Source organism: Dendrobates tinctorius, unplaced genomic scaffold (assembly GCF_039654945.1).
Source record: "Dendrobates tinctorius isolate UK_male_01 unplaced genomic scaffold, ASM3965494v1 ptg000317l, whole genome shotgun sequence".
NCBI lineage: Eukaryota > Metazoa > Chordata > Amphibia > Anura > Dendrobatidae > Dendrobates > Dendrobates tinctorius.
The window spans coordinates 887,178-906,353 of NW_027361984.1; the positions used below are offsets into that span (position 1 = coordinate 887,178).

At 48.2% G+C, this 19,176-nt stretch overlaps 1 protein-coding gene across 2 annotated transcripts in view; it reads right to left on the minus strand.

Moving 5' to 3' along the window:
• The window catches only part of MKNK1 (MAPK interacting serine/threonine kinase 1), a 39,742-nt gene that overhangs the window by 15,214 nt on the left and 5,352 nt on the right, over positions 1-19,176 (minus strand). The window contains exons 3-6 of one of the 2 annotated variants that reach the window (XM_073561398.1): positions 8,794-8,891; positions 8,601-8,680; positions 8,409-8,503; positions 1,213-1,317 (exon numbers count right to left, since the gene is read on the minus strand). In XM_073561398.1, coding sequence (XP_073417499.1) covers positions 1,213-1,317; positions 8,409-8,503; positions 8,601-8,680; positions 8,794-8,891 — 378 coding nt within the window. The remainder of the gene's footprint in view (positions 1-1,212; positions 1,318-8,408; positions 8,504-8,600; positions 8,681-8,793; positions 8,892-19,176) is intronic. The other variant, XM_073561399.1, reaches the window with a different exon arrangement.

Below are 19,176 nucleotides of genomic sequence, written 5' to 3' on the forward strand. Positions count from 1 at the left end.
GTATATGGGCACGGGACTATGGGATGGAGGATATGTATGATGGGTATATGGGCACGGGACTATGGGATGGAGGATGTGTGATGGGTATATGGGCACTGGACTATGGGACGGAGGATATGTATGATGGGTATATGGGCATGGGACTATGGGACGGAGAATATGTGTGATGGGTATATGGGCACGGGACTATGGGATGGAGGATGTGTGATGGGTATATGGGCACGGGACTATGGGATGGAGGATATGTATGATGGGTATATGGGCACTAGACTATGGGATGGAGGATATGTATGATGGGTATATGGGCACGGGACTATGGGATGGAGGATGTGTGATGGGAATATGGGCACGGGACTATGGGATGGAGGATATGTATGATGGGTATATGGGCACCGGACTATGGGATGGAGGATATGTATGATGGGTATGTGGGCACGGGACTATGGGATGGAGGATATGTATGATGGGTATATGGGCACTGGACTATGGGATGGAGGATATGTATGATGGGTATATGGGCACAGGACTATGGGATGGAGGATGTGATGGGTATATGGGCACAGGACTATGGGATGGAGGATGTGATGGGTATATGGGCACTGGACTATGGGATGGAGGATATGTATGATGGGTATATGGGCACCGGACTATGGGATGGAGGATATGTATGATGGGTATATGGGCACGGGACTATGGGATGGAGGATATGTATGATGGGTATATGGGCACAGGACTATGGGATGGAGGATATGTATGATGGGTATATGGGCACAGGACTATGGGATGGAGGATGTGATGGGTATATGGGCACTGGACTATGGGATGGAGGATATGTATGATGGGTATATGGGCACCGGACTATGGGATGGAGGATATGTATGATGGGTATATGGGCACGGGACTATGGGATGGAGGATATGTATGATGGGTATATGGGCACGGGACTATGGGATGGAGGATATGTATGATGGGTATATGGGCACGGGACTATGGGATGGAGGATAATTATAATTTGCTATAACTAACCACAGTTAGTTACTATGCCCGGGCAGCGCCGGGCTCTTCAGCTAGTATATATAATACATATATATATTTATATACACATATACACACACACACACACACACACACACAGGGTGGGCCATTTATAAAGTTGGATCCAAAATGGCTGCCAATTCTAAAATGTCATATGACGAGCAACACCGCTCCCACCTTTTGTGTGGAGGTAGTCAAGGGCTGTGGCAATGTCGCGGACCACCATACTGGCTTCTTTCTCATTAAAGTGCTTCTTCCTCTGGATATGAGACAGGATGGAACCTGCAGGAAAATCTGGATTACTTACCAGTAATAGTCTTTTTATGGAGTCCACGACAGCACCCACTGAGAGAGGGGACGTACCCATAGGAGCAGAAAACCTACAGAATAAAAGGGGTGGTCCCCCTCGCCTCCTCAGTTGGATTACAGAGTATGAGAGGAACCATCAAACCAGATTTAGACAATTGTTACCATAATTTTTTCAATATGCAAAAAAATTCCTACCTATACCTCAATTTATACCTATATATACACAACCACAACCCAAAGTGTCCTATATACACCATATCTAAGGGACATGAGTGGGTGCTGTCGTGGACTCCGTAAAATGACTATTACCAATAAGTCATCCAGATTTTTCTCTTCGCCATGACAGCACCCACTGCGACTTTCAGAGAACCATCACTTGGGAGGGACCACCATGTTGAGGACAGATCTCCCGATAACCAAGTCAGAGGATGATGATAAATCAAGTCTATAGTGGTTATAAAAGGTAGATGGTGAAGACCATGTGGCTGCCTTACATATCAGATCAATCTGGATGTCCGCCCTCTCAGCCCAGGAGCATGCCATGGCCACTGCTCAATGGGCCCTTAATCCGTCCGGGGAATTTTCACCTCTTGCCGAGTAAGCCAGACAGATTGCATCGCTGATCCATGGTGATAAAGTACTCTGTGTGACCCGCACCCCTTCCTGTGGCCCTGGAAGGACACAGAGTCCTGCTCTGCCTCCAGGGATGAGTTCTGTCTATGTAACCCAGGACAGCCCTCCTCACATCTAAGGTGTGACACCTCTTCCTCAGGAGAAGAAGGATTATCAAAAAAGGAGGGAAGAAAAATCTCCCGAGTCCAACGAAATTTGGCCGCCACCTTAGCAAGGTATGAAGGGTCTGGATTTAGTACTATTCTATCCTGAAACATTAGAAGGGTTAGCGACATCCGGGCTCTTTCCATTAATCCTCCATTAATTGAAAGAGCCCGGATGTCGCTAAAGGTACTGTCACACTTAGCGATGTACCAGCGATCCCGACCAGTGATATGACGCGGTCAGGGTCGCTGGTGCATCGCTAAGTGGTCGCTAGTGAGCTGCCACACCGGCAGATCTCACCAGCGACATCGCTGGGGACGGGGATCGCTACTTACCTGTCACACCAGGCGATCCTGCGTCCTCCCATCAGGAAGCGCCACAGGAAGCTGACGACGAGAAACAGTCCTGAACGTTCTCGCGCGATCAGCGATAACCAGCGGGGGAGCCGGTCGTAGGTAAGTATCAGACACAGCGATATCGCTATAACGTCACTAGTTATAGCGATATTGCTAGCGATATCTCTTAGTGTGACATGCCCTTAACCCTTCTATCAGACGTTTACCCAACTAATAAAGCTGTTTTCAGTGATATCTATTTTAAGGAAACCAACTCTAATGATTCAAATGGAGAACCTGTTAGGGCATCAAGGACCAGATTTAGGTCCCAGGGAGGTAAAGGAGTAATGTGTACTGGGTTACTACGCTCACATGCTGCAATAAACCGCGAGACCCATCTATCCCCAGCCACATTATAACCATATAGGGCTCCTAAAGCTGAAACCTAGACCTTTAGGCTAAGTGCCCATGTTGCAGAAATGCAGCGGAAATGACCCCTGCTGCGGGTAAAACGTATGCAGAATTCGCATGCGTTTTCCCGCAAAACACAAGCGTTTTTAGCTTGCAGAATGCTTGAGCTTTCCCAACGATTTGAAGCATCGCTTGGAAAGGTGACTGACAGGTTAATCATACACAAGCATAGTGCTTGACAAGTGTGACCGACTTTTTACTATTGAGGCTGCCTATGCAGCATCAGTAGTAAAAGATAGAATGTAAAAAAAAAAAAAAAAAAAAAAAAAAAAAAAAAAAAGGTTATTCTCACCTTCTGACGGCCCCCGATCTCCTCAGCGGCACTCCCGGTACGTTCCGTTCCCAGGGACGCGTTGCGCAAAGGACCTTTGTGACGTCACGCTCGCGAGACCGCGACGTCATCTCAAGTGATTCGCGCAATGCATCTCTTGGAACGGAAGATGCTGGCAGCGTGGCTGAGGGGCGGGAGGACTCCGTGGGCCGCCAGAAGGGGAGTATATCCCTATTTTTTAATTTTAACTCTATTTTTAACAGGATTATGGTACCCAGGGCATGTAGAGTCTCCTCTCCTCCAGACCCTGGGTACCATCTGCACATGAAGCGCTCACTTTACGCATGGTGGGCATAGCCACAAGCGTAAAGTTAGCGTTTCAATGCAATCCTATGGCACTGGAATTGCCGCGATTCCGCAGACATAATGAACATACTGCAGATTTTACCGCTATGCTATTCCGCAGCATTGACACAACAACTGCGGCATCTCATAGGATTGCGTGTTATTAGCATTTAAGCGTTTCCGCTGCGGCAAAAACACGTCGGAAATGCTTAAGAAACGCAACGTGGGCACACAGCCTTAGTGTGTAAACCGAAAGACCCTGTTCCTGACCTCTCTGCAGAAACTCTAGAATAGCTGTAATCGGAACTTCATTAGAGAAGGCTCCCACATGAGAATTAAGGAACTTCCTCCACACTCTACTATATATTTTTGTTGTGGATTCCTTCCTACTCTGCAGAAGGGTGTTAATCAGGTCGTCAGAGAACCCTCTTAAATTCAACAACTGCCTCTCAAGTTCCAAGCCGTCAAGTGGAGACCCTTCACCTGAGGATGAAGGAATGGGCTCTGAGAGCAGGTCCAGATCTGATGGGAGGATCCAGGGGTCGCATACGGACATGGCCCTGAGCCATGAGAACCAAGGTCTCTTGGGCCAGAAGGGTGCAATGAGGATTACCCTCACTCCTTCCTCTCTGATCTTCCGGATGACCAGTGGAAGCAACATCATCGGAAGGAACGCGTACGCCAGACTGAACTGCCAAGGGGATTGAAGAGAGTCCACCATCTTCAGCTGATCTGCTGTGTTCAAGGAGGTAAGCCTCTCGACCTGCCTGTTTTGCCTGGTAGCAAACAAGTCTATCAGCGGGAGCCCCCAATAAGTCCACTGTTTTCGTGAATTTCCGATGGCTGAGAACCCATTCTCCCTGACGCAACATATGACGACTGAGGAAATCTGCTCTGAGATTCTCCACCCCCCTGATATGAAGGGCCGAGAGACAAGAGATGGGTTTCAGCCAGCTCGAAAAGTTCCACTGCAGTAGACATTAACTTCATTGATCACGTTCCGCCTTGCCGATTTAAATACGCGACTGACATGGTATTGTCCGACAAGATCCTCACATGAGACCCCCGGAACTGTGGGAGAAAGTGATACAACGCATGACTGACTGCTTTTAATGCCCTCAAATTTGAGGAGTCATCCACCTCCCTTATGTCCCACTGCTCTTGGGCCAGGTTGTCCCCCCATCCATCAGGACTAGCATCAGTAGTAATTATCTTGGATGGTCAACTTACCCGGACAAGGTCACTCTACCCCCGAGGTGACCCTGCAGGCGTTCCTCTGCGCAGAGGATGTCCTGCTGCAAACACCTGGTATGAAACTGGGCCCATTGGACTGATGGAATGCAGGAGGTAAGGGACCCCAGGAGGGACATGGCATCTCTTAAGGCCGAGGGTTATTAATCGCTGTTCTAACCCTTGTTATTATAACCAACATTTTTGACTCTGGGAGGAGACACCTTTGACTTACTGAATCTAGGTGTAGACCCAGGAAAGACTGAAGGGTTACCGGGACCAGTCTGGATTTGTCGATGTTGATTATCCATCCCAACTCCTGTTAAGGATGAAATCGTGTCAGCAAGACGACCTCTACATTTGGGAGGCAGACTTCCCTACTACCAAAAAATCATCCAAATATGGAACAATCAATGTGTCCCGCAGAAGTACGTAAGCCATCACATCTAACATATCACTTTTGTGAACACCCAAGGAGCCATAGAAAGACCAAACAGCATTGCTGTGAACTGAAAATGCCGGATCCGACCTCCCAAGATGACTGCCACTCTGAGATACTGTTGGTACTCGGCATGTATGGGGAGATATTACGCAACCTTCAGATCCAAAACAGCCATAAAACATCTGGGAAACAAAAGTTTAATAGCGAATCTAAGACTACATTTTGAAAGTATGATTACAAAGGAAAGTATGTAATCTCTTCAAATTTAATGATAGTCCTAAATGAGCCATCCGGCTTGGAGATCAGGAACAAAGGGGAATAAAATCCCCTTCCCTCCTGATCCCCTGGGACCTCTACCACGAAATGCTTAGATAACAAATTCCGAATCTCCAACTCCAGAGCTTCTTGTTCAACGGGTGATTTAAGATCATTGCAAAGGAATCCGATGAAATTCCAGCTTCAACCCATATGTTACTAAGCTCAGGATCCAGGGACTAGATGTGATCTCCTTCCATTTGTGGCAAAAAAAACTTTATTCTGCCACCTACTGGAGGGTCAGGATTAACGGAATCTGTTACTCTTTCTGGAAGAGGATCCACTAAAAAGGGCACCTTGTGGTCTCGTGTCCCAGCGATCCCGGTTTTTATAAGGCTTTCTCCTACTAAACGGACGCTTTCTGAATGCTCTCCTGTAGGATGGAACAGACTGGTTAGGGATCCACTTCTTTCTCTCTTCCGCCTTGGTGAGGATCTCATCCAGTACCTTGCCGAACAAGAACTCGCCCTGGCATGGCATAACTTAGCCTTTCATTGCACATCAATTTTCCAGCTATTCAGCCACAGAACAATATGAGAAGAATTAACCAGACCAGCTGACCTAGCCGCCAGGCGAAGGGAGTCCGCAGATGCGTTAGCTAGTGTTGCTGTGGCTCCCCTGATCAATGTAATGGAGGAAAACAACCTCTCCCTAGACACTCCTTCCTTGATCTGCTCCTCCAGCTGGTCCACCCAAACTAGCATTGACCTCGCTGTGCACGTGCTGGATGTAGCCGGTTTAAAGGCTACAGTACAAGACTCCCATGACCTCTTCAGTAATGTGTCTGCTTTACGGTCTAGTGGGTCAGATAGAACCCCCGCGTCCTCCACCGTCATGACACAGTGCTTAGACGTTGACGCCACTGCCGCATCCACATTGGGGACCTTTGACCAGGATGTTAACTTGTCATCGCTAAAGGGATACCTTCTATTAGAAGATAAAGAGAGGAACCCTGCTTGTCCTATTCCTTCTTTACCAAATCCTTCACTGCTGCAATAACCGGGAAGGCTCGCCTCTTCTTTTTGCGAGACCAGCAAACAATGTCCTGTGTAAAGCTGGCTTCTTTTACGTCCGAGAACCCCATGGTATTCCTGACTGACTTCACCAAGTTGTCTATACTCTCAATGGGGAAACAAGAACGTCCTTACTCATCAGATGATAATGATGATGATGATGATGATGATGATGATTATGATGAATCAGCCAGTCTAGAGCAGGGTTCCCCAACTCCAGTCCTCAAGGCCCACCAACAGATCATGTTTTCAGGATTTCTTTAGTATTTCTCAGGTGATAATTGCATCACCTGTGAAATACAAAGGAAATCCTGAAAACATGATCTGTTGGTGGGCCTTGAGGACTGGAGTTGGGGAACCCTGGTCTAGAGGACCTGACCTGGTCACTACTGGAATCCGAACTGGAGACAGGGGTAACATATTTCCTCTTGAAACTATGTTTCTTAGGTCTGCTATACTGATCTAAGGCCTGGAGCTCTTCCCTGATCACCCGTATATCAGCAGATGCAGCCACAGCCTCGCTTTGTAATGTCTGCCTGATACAACTCAGGGACAGTCTTTTAGGATAGGTGTCAGGAAGGGGCTGCACACAAGGCACACTCCTTAGGCTATGTGCACACGTAGTGAAAGGTGCCTCCGCGCGGATTTGGAAAAATCCACAGGTCAAAAGACCTGCTGATTAGCCCTGCGGTTTCACACCTCTACAATGGAGAAAGTGTGAAACCGCTGTGGATTCCGCACAAAGAATTGACATGCTGCGAATTTGAACCCACAGCGTTTTTCATTTTACCATTGAAAACAATGGTACTGTACAATGCAGCTAAATCAGCTGCGGTTCCGCAGAGCCAAAAACGCTGCGGATCCGCAGCAGAATCCGCAACGTGTGCACATAGCCTTATGTTTGGATTTTTTTGTTTTCTTAGCCTGAAAGGGAGGTACACAGAAAGAAGGGGAATCATCTTAATAGGCAGATTCAATTTACACTCACCCAGTGAAGCTTGCCATATGGTACCGATTCTGGAGGTGCATCACGAGTTCTGGACCGATCAGCTGTTTTACTCTGCAGACTCCTGTCAGTGGAGCCACCCTCTCTGAAGCCCCCACTGCTCTTCTTAGGACTGTTGTGCGCCTGTACTTCCACCGCTTGTGGGTGCATGTCAGACGCTCTCCTGGGGAAGACATCTTACCACGCTGGCCGCCCGATTTTATATTTGCCGCCCTTGAGAACGCCTCCCCGGACTTTCAGAAGCGCTCCGAGCACTTCTGGTTCAGAAACGTCAAACTGGCCGGTGCGCATGCGCGGCCGCCACCCAGAAGCATTACCCGATGGAGAAGCTGGGCGGCTGCCGCTCACACTCCGCTTTGGGCCTGCCCTGCACAGCATTCCTCGTGAGCCCAGACGGCCGTCACCAGGTCCTCACGAATCTATTGCCAGACGAGGGGGTAGACTGACGGGCAGGCCCCTGCCGTTCTCACACACACCTTACAGGCGGGCATGCACAGGCCCAGGTACTCTTCTTTACCTTCGCAGGTTCCCGTAGGAACAGGAAACCAACCGAGGAGGATGGGAGGGGGGGGGGGGGGGGGGGTCGCCCTATTATTCTGTAGATTTCCTGTTCTATGGGCACGTCCCCTGTCTCAGTGGGTGCTGTCAGTAGGTGCTGTAGTGGCGAAGAGAAAAAGGCAAACTATATCACATAATGGTCATCCATCCGCTATGCCCCAAAACGCTAGAAGCACCAATGTGCAGAAGCACAAGGGGTATGTGCACCACGGCTGACATGCTTGACCAGGGGGATGCTGGACCCTGCTCAGCCGTCAGCATAATAGCGCCGCATAGGGAGGTTCCCGGAGCCCCTAATTACAAACGTAATTGGGTGAAATACCGCCCCGTAACTTCTCAAACACCAGATAGAAACGAGAATCGTCTTCACAAAACTCAATCAGCTCCAAGATGTTCCTGCAATATAAAACAAAAAGTGAGGGCTACACGGGGTCGTCCTAGGCGCAGTGTATAGCAGGTCTACGCCGTGGAGCCGTCTTCGGTGATATCTTACTTGTTGCCTTGACACTGGTACAAAGTTTCAACCTCTCGGAAGACGCGTCCTCGGCTGTGCCCGGCTTTCTTCTCCACAATCTGCAGAGGGAAAGGAAGGTTACAGGCCGCACAACTCATCCCACCAGCCCTCCACTAAAGATGACGATTACTCTGCCTGCAGGAGGGACAGGAATACAGAAGAGTATCATCACCTTGACGGCATAATCCTTCCCGTTCTGAAGGCTGACGCAGCCCTGCACCTTGGCGTAGGCGCCTTCTCCGAGCACGTCATCCGTCAGTCTGTACAAGTCTATGAACATAAAAAAGGAGCAAACATCACAAGACACATGGGCCGTCATCATACACCTCCGCCCAGATACCAAAGCAATGGGAAAGGACGCAGAGACTCATCGAGAAACATGAAAGTCCGGGGTTCTAGAGACGCCTTCACATAGTTTATGTATCACAGATACTGGAATATTATAATCAATGCTCCGGGTGGTCTCGCTTTATGTCAATGAACACTCTATGTAAGAGAGTGCATACTGGTGTATACTGCACTTGTATTGTCCTGATGAAGGCGGATGACTTGGAAACGCGCTGATAATAAACCGCAAGGCGCTTCATCCTGTCTCCTGGCACATTCATTTGATTTGTCATCAGCATCACACTTTACCCATATTTATCCTTCCCAATTGTCATCCAGCCTCTGCAACAGCGACATCACGCAACCCAATCAAGCGGGCGCCTCCTCTCACCCTACTGTCCATCACCAGATAACCTATTGCGCTGCCGTTTCTTCAGCCTTCTCTGCAAAAACCAAAAGCAGCAAGGCGTCCAAATTTCCTAACCCTAAGGTGGCACCAGAGCTCACGCTGCACACGTTTCTCATACAATACAGGATCTTTTCTTCTATCTGATGGGCAGGGATCTGTGTGGCTCATACCATACAAAGCCCCAACACTACTGTGGCCCCGGGGACCCCTTCACAGGGTGTGACCACCATAATACCAGCAAAACAACCAATAATAGACAGCAGGGAGCTGCATCACGTATCAAAAGGGAAGAAATGATGGCGAAAGACGCTACTGGTGCACGGCAAAGAACATGGTTCATGGACAAAGATCAGTACACGGTAAAGCCGCTATCCCCTTACTGCCATTAAACGGAACAGTACGTCAGCTGGCAGCACCCCCGCACTGAGGTGGGCTCCGGCGGTGAGCCCGCATCAAAGCCGGGACATGTTGGCTGTTTTCAACAACTGACATGTGCCCGCAATAGCTGCGGGTGGAATCGCGAACCACCCGCACCTATTAACTAGTTAAACGCCACTGTCAAACGCTGACAGCGGCATTTAACACGCGGTGACCAGTGTCATGTGATAGGGGGTCACTGGTGTGTCAGCATAACAATCAGAGGTTTCCTTGAGACCTCTTTGGTTGATGCCGGATTGCTACGAGCACCACCCTGTGGTCGGCGCTCATAGCAATGCTATAATTCTGCTACATATAGGCGATCTGCTCATCACCTCTATGCAGCAGAGCCGATCAAGTAATGGCAGCTTCTAGTCTCCCATGGAGGCTATTGAAGCATGCCAAAAGTAAAAAAAAAAAAAAAAAAGTTTAAAAATATTAAAAAAAATAACAAGTTCAAATCACCCACCTTTTGTCCCATTTTATAATAAAATCAAACATACAATCAATAAAAAAAAAGGGTTAACCCAATCGCTAAACGGCGCAGCGAGAAAATAAAACACCAGAATTACGTTTTTTTGGTCACCGTGACATTGCATTAAAATGCAATAAAGAGTGATTAAAAGATCATATCTGCACCAAAATGGTATCATTAAAAGCGTCATAAGCCTTCACCCAACACCAGATCACGAAAAAAGGAGATGCGACAGGTTCCGCAAAATGGCGCAATTTTTTATTTTTGATTTTTAAGCAAACTTTGGAATTTTTTTTCATCACTTAGATAAGAAAGAACCTAGACATGTTTGGTGTCTATGAACTCGTAATGACCTGGAGAATCATAATGACAGGGCAGTGTTAGCAATTTAGTGAATCTAGCAAATAAGCCAAACAAATGTGGGATTGCACTTTTTTTGCAGTTTCACCGCACTTGGAATTTTTTTCCCCATTTTTGAGTGAGTACAGAAAATGCTAAAACCAATGGTATCGTTCAAAAGTACAACTCTTCACGCAAAAAATAAGTCCTCACATGACCATATTGAGAGAAAAATAAAGTTATGGCTCTGGGAAAAAGGGGAGCAAAAAATGAAAACTGAAAAAAGGCTCCGGGGGTTAAGGGGTTAAAATATGCACTGCTCAAAAAAATAAAGGGAACACAAACAACAGAATACAACTCCAAGTAAATCAAACTTCTGTGAAATCAAACTGTCCACTTAGGAAGCCACACTGACTGACAATCAATGTCACATGCTGTTGTGCAAATGGAATAGACAACTGTTATTAGCAATTATCAAGACACCCTCAATAACGGAGTGGTTCTGCAGGTGGGGACCACAGACCACATCTCAGTACCAATGCTTTCTGGCTGATGTATTGGTCACTTTTGAATGTTGGTTGTGGTTTCACACTTGTGGTAGCATGAGACGGACTTTACAAACACACAAGTGGCTCAGGTAGTGCAGCTCATCCAGGATGGCACATCAATGCGAGCTGTGGCAAGGTGGTTTACTGTGTCTGTCAGAGTAGTGTCCAGAGGCACTACCAGGAGACAAGCCAGTACACCAGGAGACGTGGAGGGGGGGCTGTAGGAGGGCAACAACCCAGCAGCAGGATGGCTACCTCCGCCTTTGTGCAAGGAGGAGCAGGAAGACCTCTGCCAGAGCCCTGCAAAATGATCTCCAGCAGGCCACAAATGTGCATGTGTCTGCACAAATGATTAGAAACCAACTCCATGAGGATTGTCTGAGTACCTGACGTCCACAGATGGTGGTTGTGCTCACAGCCCAACACCGTACAGGACGTTTGGCATTCGCCACTGGCGCCCTGTGTTCTTCACAGATGAAAGCAGGTTCACACTGAGCACATGTGACAGAGTCTGGAGACGCCATGGAGAGCGATCTGCTGCTTGCAACATACTTCAGCATGTCCGGTTTGGCAGTGGGCCAGTAATGGTGTGGGGTGGCATTTCTTTGGAGGGCCGCACAGCCCTCCATGTGCTCGCCAGAGTGAGTCTGACTGCCATTAGGTACCGAGATGAGATCCTCAGACCCCTTGTGAGACCATATGCTGGTGCGGTTGGCCCTGGGTTCCTCCTAATGCAGGACAATGCCAGACCTCATGTGGCTAGAGTGTGTCAGCAGTTCCTGCAAGATGAAGGCATTAAAGCTATGGACTGGCCCGCCGTTCCCCAGACCTCATTCCAATTGAACACAACTGGGACATCATGTCTCGCTCCATCTACCAACATCACATTGCACCACAGACTGTCCAGGAGTTGGCGGATGCTTTAATCCAGGTCTGGGAGGAGATCCCTCAGAAGACCATCCGCCGCCTCATCAGGAGCATGCCTAGGCATTGTAGGGAGGTCATACATGCACATGGAGGCCACACACACTACTGAGCCTCATTTTGACTTGTTTTAAGGACATTACATTCCACTTTAATTTTGTGTGTGACTCCAAATCCAGGCCTCCGTTGGTTAATAAATTTGATTGACATTGATGATTTTTGTGTGATTTTGTTGCCTGCTCATTCATCTTTGTACAGAACAAAGTATTCAATGAGAACATTTCATTCATTCAGATCTAGGATGTTATTTGAGTGTTCCCTTTATTTTTTTGAGCAGTGTGTGTAACACAAGCGGAGACTACATAGGGTGCAGAACGGGCAAAAACCAGGAACAATCACCATACAGGGTGGGGGGAATTAAGGGGTGGCTAGATATTAAGGACCCCGGGGGTCCCTTCTAATTCTATGAAATACAAATATAAGAAACCATCCTTCACAATTGTCATAAAAACCAGCGGAACAACAAGCACGACTGATCGACGTCCCTACATCGGGCCCCAAGTAATAAGACAATATTATCACGCAGTGGTGAAAGCGACCAAACCTGAAAGGAGCCTCACACAATTGTCTCCATGACGAGGGGCGGCTGTGTGCTACCCAAGTCCTGTGTCATTCCCATGCACTATTGCTATGTACAGTGGGTACGGAAAGTGCAGCACTAACCTTTCCTGGCGCCTGCGCACTGCAGTACTCTGCTCTGCCCTCAACAGGGCAGATAAAGTACGCCTGCGCAAGAGCCGAGGGAGAAGCAAGGAGAAGGACATCATCGTATGGAGATGGGAGGCACTGGACCAGACCGCGACACTCTCCACACCCGACCCCCCCGGTGAGTATAATCCAATGGGTTTTTCTTATCTTTCAGGTTACATCGGGGGCTTATCTACAATATTACAGAATGCATTACAGAGTGCTGTAGATAAGCCCCTGGTGGCTGTGGCTGAAGCTCATAGGCCGAAAAGGGGGGTGATAGATTCCCTTTAAAGAATTGTGTTTTATTTTTTATTATTATTTTTTGTTTATATACTAAAATAAATATTCAGTATTTTTAATTTGGTATTTATCCTCATTTTTTTCTGTGGTTTTAATACCAATACATTCCCAACAGTGAAACATGGTGGTGGCAGCATCATGCTATGGGGGTGTTTTTCAGCTGCAGGGACAGGACGACTGGTTGCAATTGAAGGAAACATGAATGCGGCCAAGTACAGAGATATCCTGGATGAAAACCTCTTCCAGAGTGCTCTGGACCTCAGACTTGGCCGTAGGTTCACCTTCCAACAAGACAATGACCCTAAGCACACAGCTAAAACAACAAAGGAGTGGCTTCAGAACAACTCTGTGACCATTCCTGACTGGCCCAGCCAGAGCCCCGACCTAAACCCAACGGAGCATCTCTGGAGAGACCTGGAAATGGCTCCACCAACGTTCACCATCCAACCTGACGGAACTGGAGAGGATCTGCAAGGAAGAATGGCCGAGGATCCCCAAACCCAGGGGTGAAAACCATGTGGCATCATTTCCAAGACTCCTGTGTCAGGGTCCTGACAGCGCCAGCGAGCAGCCTCTGCTAAGCAGTGACTCACCCGCACTGCAGGGACCCCCGGGGACAAGAATAGCCGGAAAATGCCCTAAGAAGACTAGAAAGCAGGCACAGGACCTTCGGTCATGTGAACGGTCATGTGGCTGCAAGGGGGCGGGGCTTAGCGTCAGAGAAGCCAGAGAACTCAGATTCAGGCAAAACAGAAGTCATGTACAGTACAGACCAGCGAGGTACAGGAGGGAGGTCAGACAAAGCCAAAGGTCATACACAGAGATATCAGTACAGTACCAGGGAGGAGACAGAGTGGATAATCAGGGCCAAGCAGAGATCAAAACCAAACAGACATAGGAGGTACCAGGCAGAATCCAAAGCGATATCCAGAGAACAGACCGAGTCATACACAGAGAATCAAGTAACCAGAACACAGCACTAACACACTCAGGGGTCACCACACAACGCCAAGGGCGAAAGTATAACTGACAGGGATGGGAGCGTCCTGAGGCTATAAGAAGCCTCTCCCAGAACCAATGAGAGGCCACAATAATAGCCCCAGGTGTGCAGGTGAGAGTCTGCACTGGGATCACAACCTTTAACCCCAGAAATGCCAGTCATCAGCACTGGTTCCAGACATTAACCGTGTGCGAGTCAAACCCGCACTGAGATCATGACATCCTGGCTGTACTAGCTCAAAAGGTGCTTCTACAGTCATGGCCAAAAGTTTTGAGAATGACACAAATATTAATTTTTACAAAGTCTACTGCTTCATTTTTTCTAATGGCAATTTGCATATAATCCAGAATGTTATAAAGAGTGATCAGCTTAACAGCAATTACTTGCAAAGTCAATATTTGCCTAGAAAATGAACTTTATCCCCCAAAACACATTTCAACATCATTGCAGCCCTGCCTTAAAAGGACCAGCTAACATCGTTTCAGTGATTGCTCCATTAACACAGGTGTGGGTGTTGATGAGGACAGGGCTGGAGATCAATCTGTCATGATTAAGTAAGAATGACACCACTGGACACTTTAAAAGGAGGCTGGTGCTTGGCATCATTGTTTCTCTTCTGTTAACCATGGTTATCTCGAAAGAAACACGTGCAGTCATCATTGCACTGCACAAAAATGGCCTAACAGGGAAGAGTATCGCAGCTAGAAAGATTGCACCTCAGTCAACAATCTATCGCATCATCAAGAACTTCAAGGAGAGAGGTTCCCTTGTTGCCAAAAAGGCTCCAGGGCGCCCAAGAAAGACCAGCAAGCGCCAGGACCGTCTCTTAAAAGTGTTTCAGCTGCGGGATCAGCCACCAGCAGTGCAGAGCTTGCTCAGGAATGGCAGCAGGCAGGTGTGAGTGCATCTGCACGCACTGTGAGGTGGAGACTCTTGGAGCAAGGCCTGGTCTCATGGAGGGCAGCAAAGAAGCCACTTCTCTCCAGGAAAAACATCATGGACAGACTGATATTCTGCAAAAGGTACAGGGAGTGGACTGCTGAGGACTGGGGTAAAGTCATTTTCTCTGATGAATCCCCTTTTCGATTGTTTGGGACATCTGGAAAACGGCTTATTCGGAGAAGACCAGGTGAGCGCTACCACCAGTCTTGTCTCATGCCGACTGTCAAGCATCCTGAAACCATTCATGTGTGGGGTGGCTTCTCAGCCAAGGGAATGGGCTCTCTCTCAGTCTTGCCTAAAAACACAGCCATAAATAAAGAATGATACCAGAATGTCCTCCGAGAGCAACTGCTCCCAACCGTCCAAGAGCAGTTTGGCGATCAACAATGCCTTTTTCAACATGATGGAGCACCTTGCCATAAAGCAAAGGTGAGAACTAAATGGCTCAGGGAACAAAACATAGAGAATTTGGGACCACGGCCTGGAAACTCCCCAGATCTTAATCCCATTGAGAACTTGTGGTCAATCATCAAGAGACGGGTGGACAAACAAAAACCTTCAAATTCAGACAAAATAAAAGCATTGATTTTGCAAGAATGGACTGCTATCAGTCAGGATTTGATCCAGAAGTTGATTGAGAGAATGCCAGGGAGAATTGCTGAGGTCCTGAAGAAGAAGGGTCAACACTGCAAATATTGACTTGCTGCATTAACTCATTCTAACTGTCAATATAACCTTCTGTTACTCATAATATGATTGCAATTACATTTCTGTATATCCGCACCGCCGCAGCTACAGCCACAAAATTTGGCACAGTCACACGTCTGGACCCCGAGAGCGTCCTAGGCTATGTTGTGAGGTGAAATTTTAACCCCACGCGTTCCAATTCACCAAACAATTTTGCCCCTATCTACATAATGGGGGAAAAAGTGTGTGCGCGTCAAGCCCCGCCCCTCATTATGATGTCACAATGGTTGACTATGGGATGGAGGATGTGTGATGGGTATATGGCACTGGACTATGGGATGGAGGATGTGTGATGGGTATATGGCACTGGACTATGGGATGGAGGATATGTATGATGGGTATATGGGCACTGGACTATGGCATGGAGGATATGTGTGATGGGTATATGGGCACTGGACTATGGGATGGAGGATATGTATGATGGGTATATGGGCACTGGACTATGGGATGGAGGATGTGTGATGGGTATATGGCACTGGACTATGGGATGGAGGATATGTATGATGGGTATATGGGCACGGGACTATGGGATGGAGGATATGTATGATGGGTATATGGGCACTGGACTATGGGATGGAGGATGTGTGATGGGTATATGGCACTGGACTATGGGATGGAGGATATGTATGATGGGTATATGGGCACTGGACTATGGGATGGATGATGTGTGATGGGTATATGGGCACTGGACTATGGGATGGAGGATGTGTGATGGGTATATGGGCACTGGACTATGGGATGGAGGATATGTATGATGGGTATATGGGCACTGGACTATGGGATGGATGATGTGTGATGGGTATATGGGCACTGGACTATGGGATGGAGGATGTGTGATGGGTATATGGGCACGGGACTATGGGATGGAGGATGTGTGATGGGTATATGGGCACTGGACTATGGGATGGAGGATGTGTGATGGGTATATGGGCACTGGACTATGGGATGGATGATGTGTGATGGGTATATGGGCACTGGACTATGGGATGGAGGATGTGTGATGGGTATATGGGCACGGGACTATGGGATGGAGGATGTGTGATGGGTATATGGGCACTGGACTATGGGATGGAGGATGTGTGATGGGTATATGGGCACTGGACTATGGGATGGAGGATATGTGTGATGGGTATATGGGCACTGGACTATGGGATGGAGGATGTGTGATGGGTATATGGGCACGGGACTATGGGATGGAGGATGTGTGATGGGTAAATGGGCACTGGACTATGGGATGGAGGATATGTGTGATGGGTATATGGGCACGGGACTATGGGATGGAGGATGTGTGATGGGTATATGGGCACTGGACTATGGGATGGAGGATGTGTGATGGGTATATGGGCACGGGACTATGGGATGGAGAATGTGTGATGGGTATATGGGCACTGGACTATGGGATGGAGGATATGTGTGATGGGTATATGGGCACTGGACTATGGGATGGAGGATGTGTGATGGGTATATGGGCACTGGACTATGGGATGGAGGATGTGTGATGGGTATATGGGCACTGGACTATGGGATGGAGGATATGTATGATGGGTATATGGGCACTGGACTATGGGATGGATGATGTGTGATGGGTATATGGGCACTGGACTATGGGATGGAGGATGTGTGATGGGTATATGGGCACGGGACTATGGGATGGAGGATGTGTGATGGGTATATGGCACTGGACTATGGGATGGAGGATATGTATGATGGGTATATGGGCACTGGACTATGGGATGGAGGATATGTGTGATGGGTATATGGGCACTGGACTATGGGATGGAGGATATGTATGATGGGTATATGGGCACTGGACTATGGGATGGAGGATGTGTGATGGGTATATGGCACTGGACTATGGGATGGAGGATATGTATGATGGGTATATGGGCACGGGACTATGGGATGGAGGATATGTATGATGGGTATATGGGCACTGGACTATGGGATGGAGGATGTGTGATGGGTATATGGCACTGGACTATGGGATGGAGGATATGTATGATGGGTATATGGGCACTGGACTATGGGATGGATGATGTGTGATGGGTATATGGGCACTGGACTATGGGATGGAGGATGTGTGATGGGTATATGGGCACTGGACTATGGGATGGAGGATATGTATGATGGGTATATGGGCACTGGACTATGGGATGGATGATGTGTGATGGGTATATGGGCACTGGACTATGGGATGGAGGATGTGTGATGGGTATATGGGCACGGGACTATGGGATGGAGGATGTGTGATGGGTATATGGGCACTGGACTATGGGATGGAGGATGTGTGATGGGTATATGGGCACTGGACTATGGGATGGATGATGTGTGATGGGTATATGGGCACTGGACTATGGGATGGAGGATATGTATGATGGGTATATGGGCACTGGACTATGGGATGGAGGATGTGTGATGGGTATATGGGCACGGGACTACGGGATGGAGGATGTGTGATGGGTATATGGGCACTGGACTATGGGATGGAGGATATGTGTGATGGGTATATGGGCACTGGACTATGGGATGGAGGATATGTGTGATGGGTATATGGGCACTGGACTATGGGATGGAGGATGTGTGATGGGTATATGGGCACGGGACTATGGGATGGAGGATGTGTGATGGGTAAATGGGCACTGGACTATGGGATGGAGGATATGTGTGATGGGTATATGGGCACGGGACTATGGGATGGAGGATGTGTGATGGGTATATGGGCACTGGACTATGGGATGGAGGATGTGTGATGGGTATATGGGCACGGGACTATGGGATGGAGGATGTGTGATGGGTAAATGGGCACTGGACTATGGGATGGAGGATATGTGTGATGGGTATATGGGCACGGGACTATGGGATGGAGGATGTGTGATGGGTATATGGGCACTGGACTATGGGATGGAGGATGTGTGATGGGTATATGGGCACGGGACTATGGGATGGAGGATGTGTGATGGGTAAATGGGCACTGGACTATGGGATGGAGGATATGTGTGATGGGTATATGGGCACTGGACTATGGGATGGAGGATGTGTGATGGGTATATGGGCACGGGACTATGGGATGGAGAATGTGTGATGGGTATATGGGCACTGGACTATGGGATGGAGGATATGTGTGATGGGTATATGGGCACTGGACTATGGGATGGAGGATGTGTGATGGGTATATGGGCACTGGACTATGGGATGGAGGATGTGTGATGGGTATATGGGCACTGGACTATGGGATGGAGGATATGTATGATGGGTATATGGGCACTGGACTATGGGATGGATGATGTGTGATGGGTATATGGGCACTGGACTATGGGATGGAGGATGTGTGATGGGTATATGGGCACGGGACTATGGGATGGAGGATGTGTGATGGG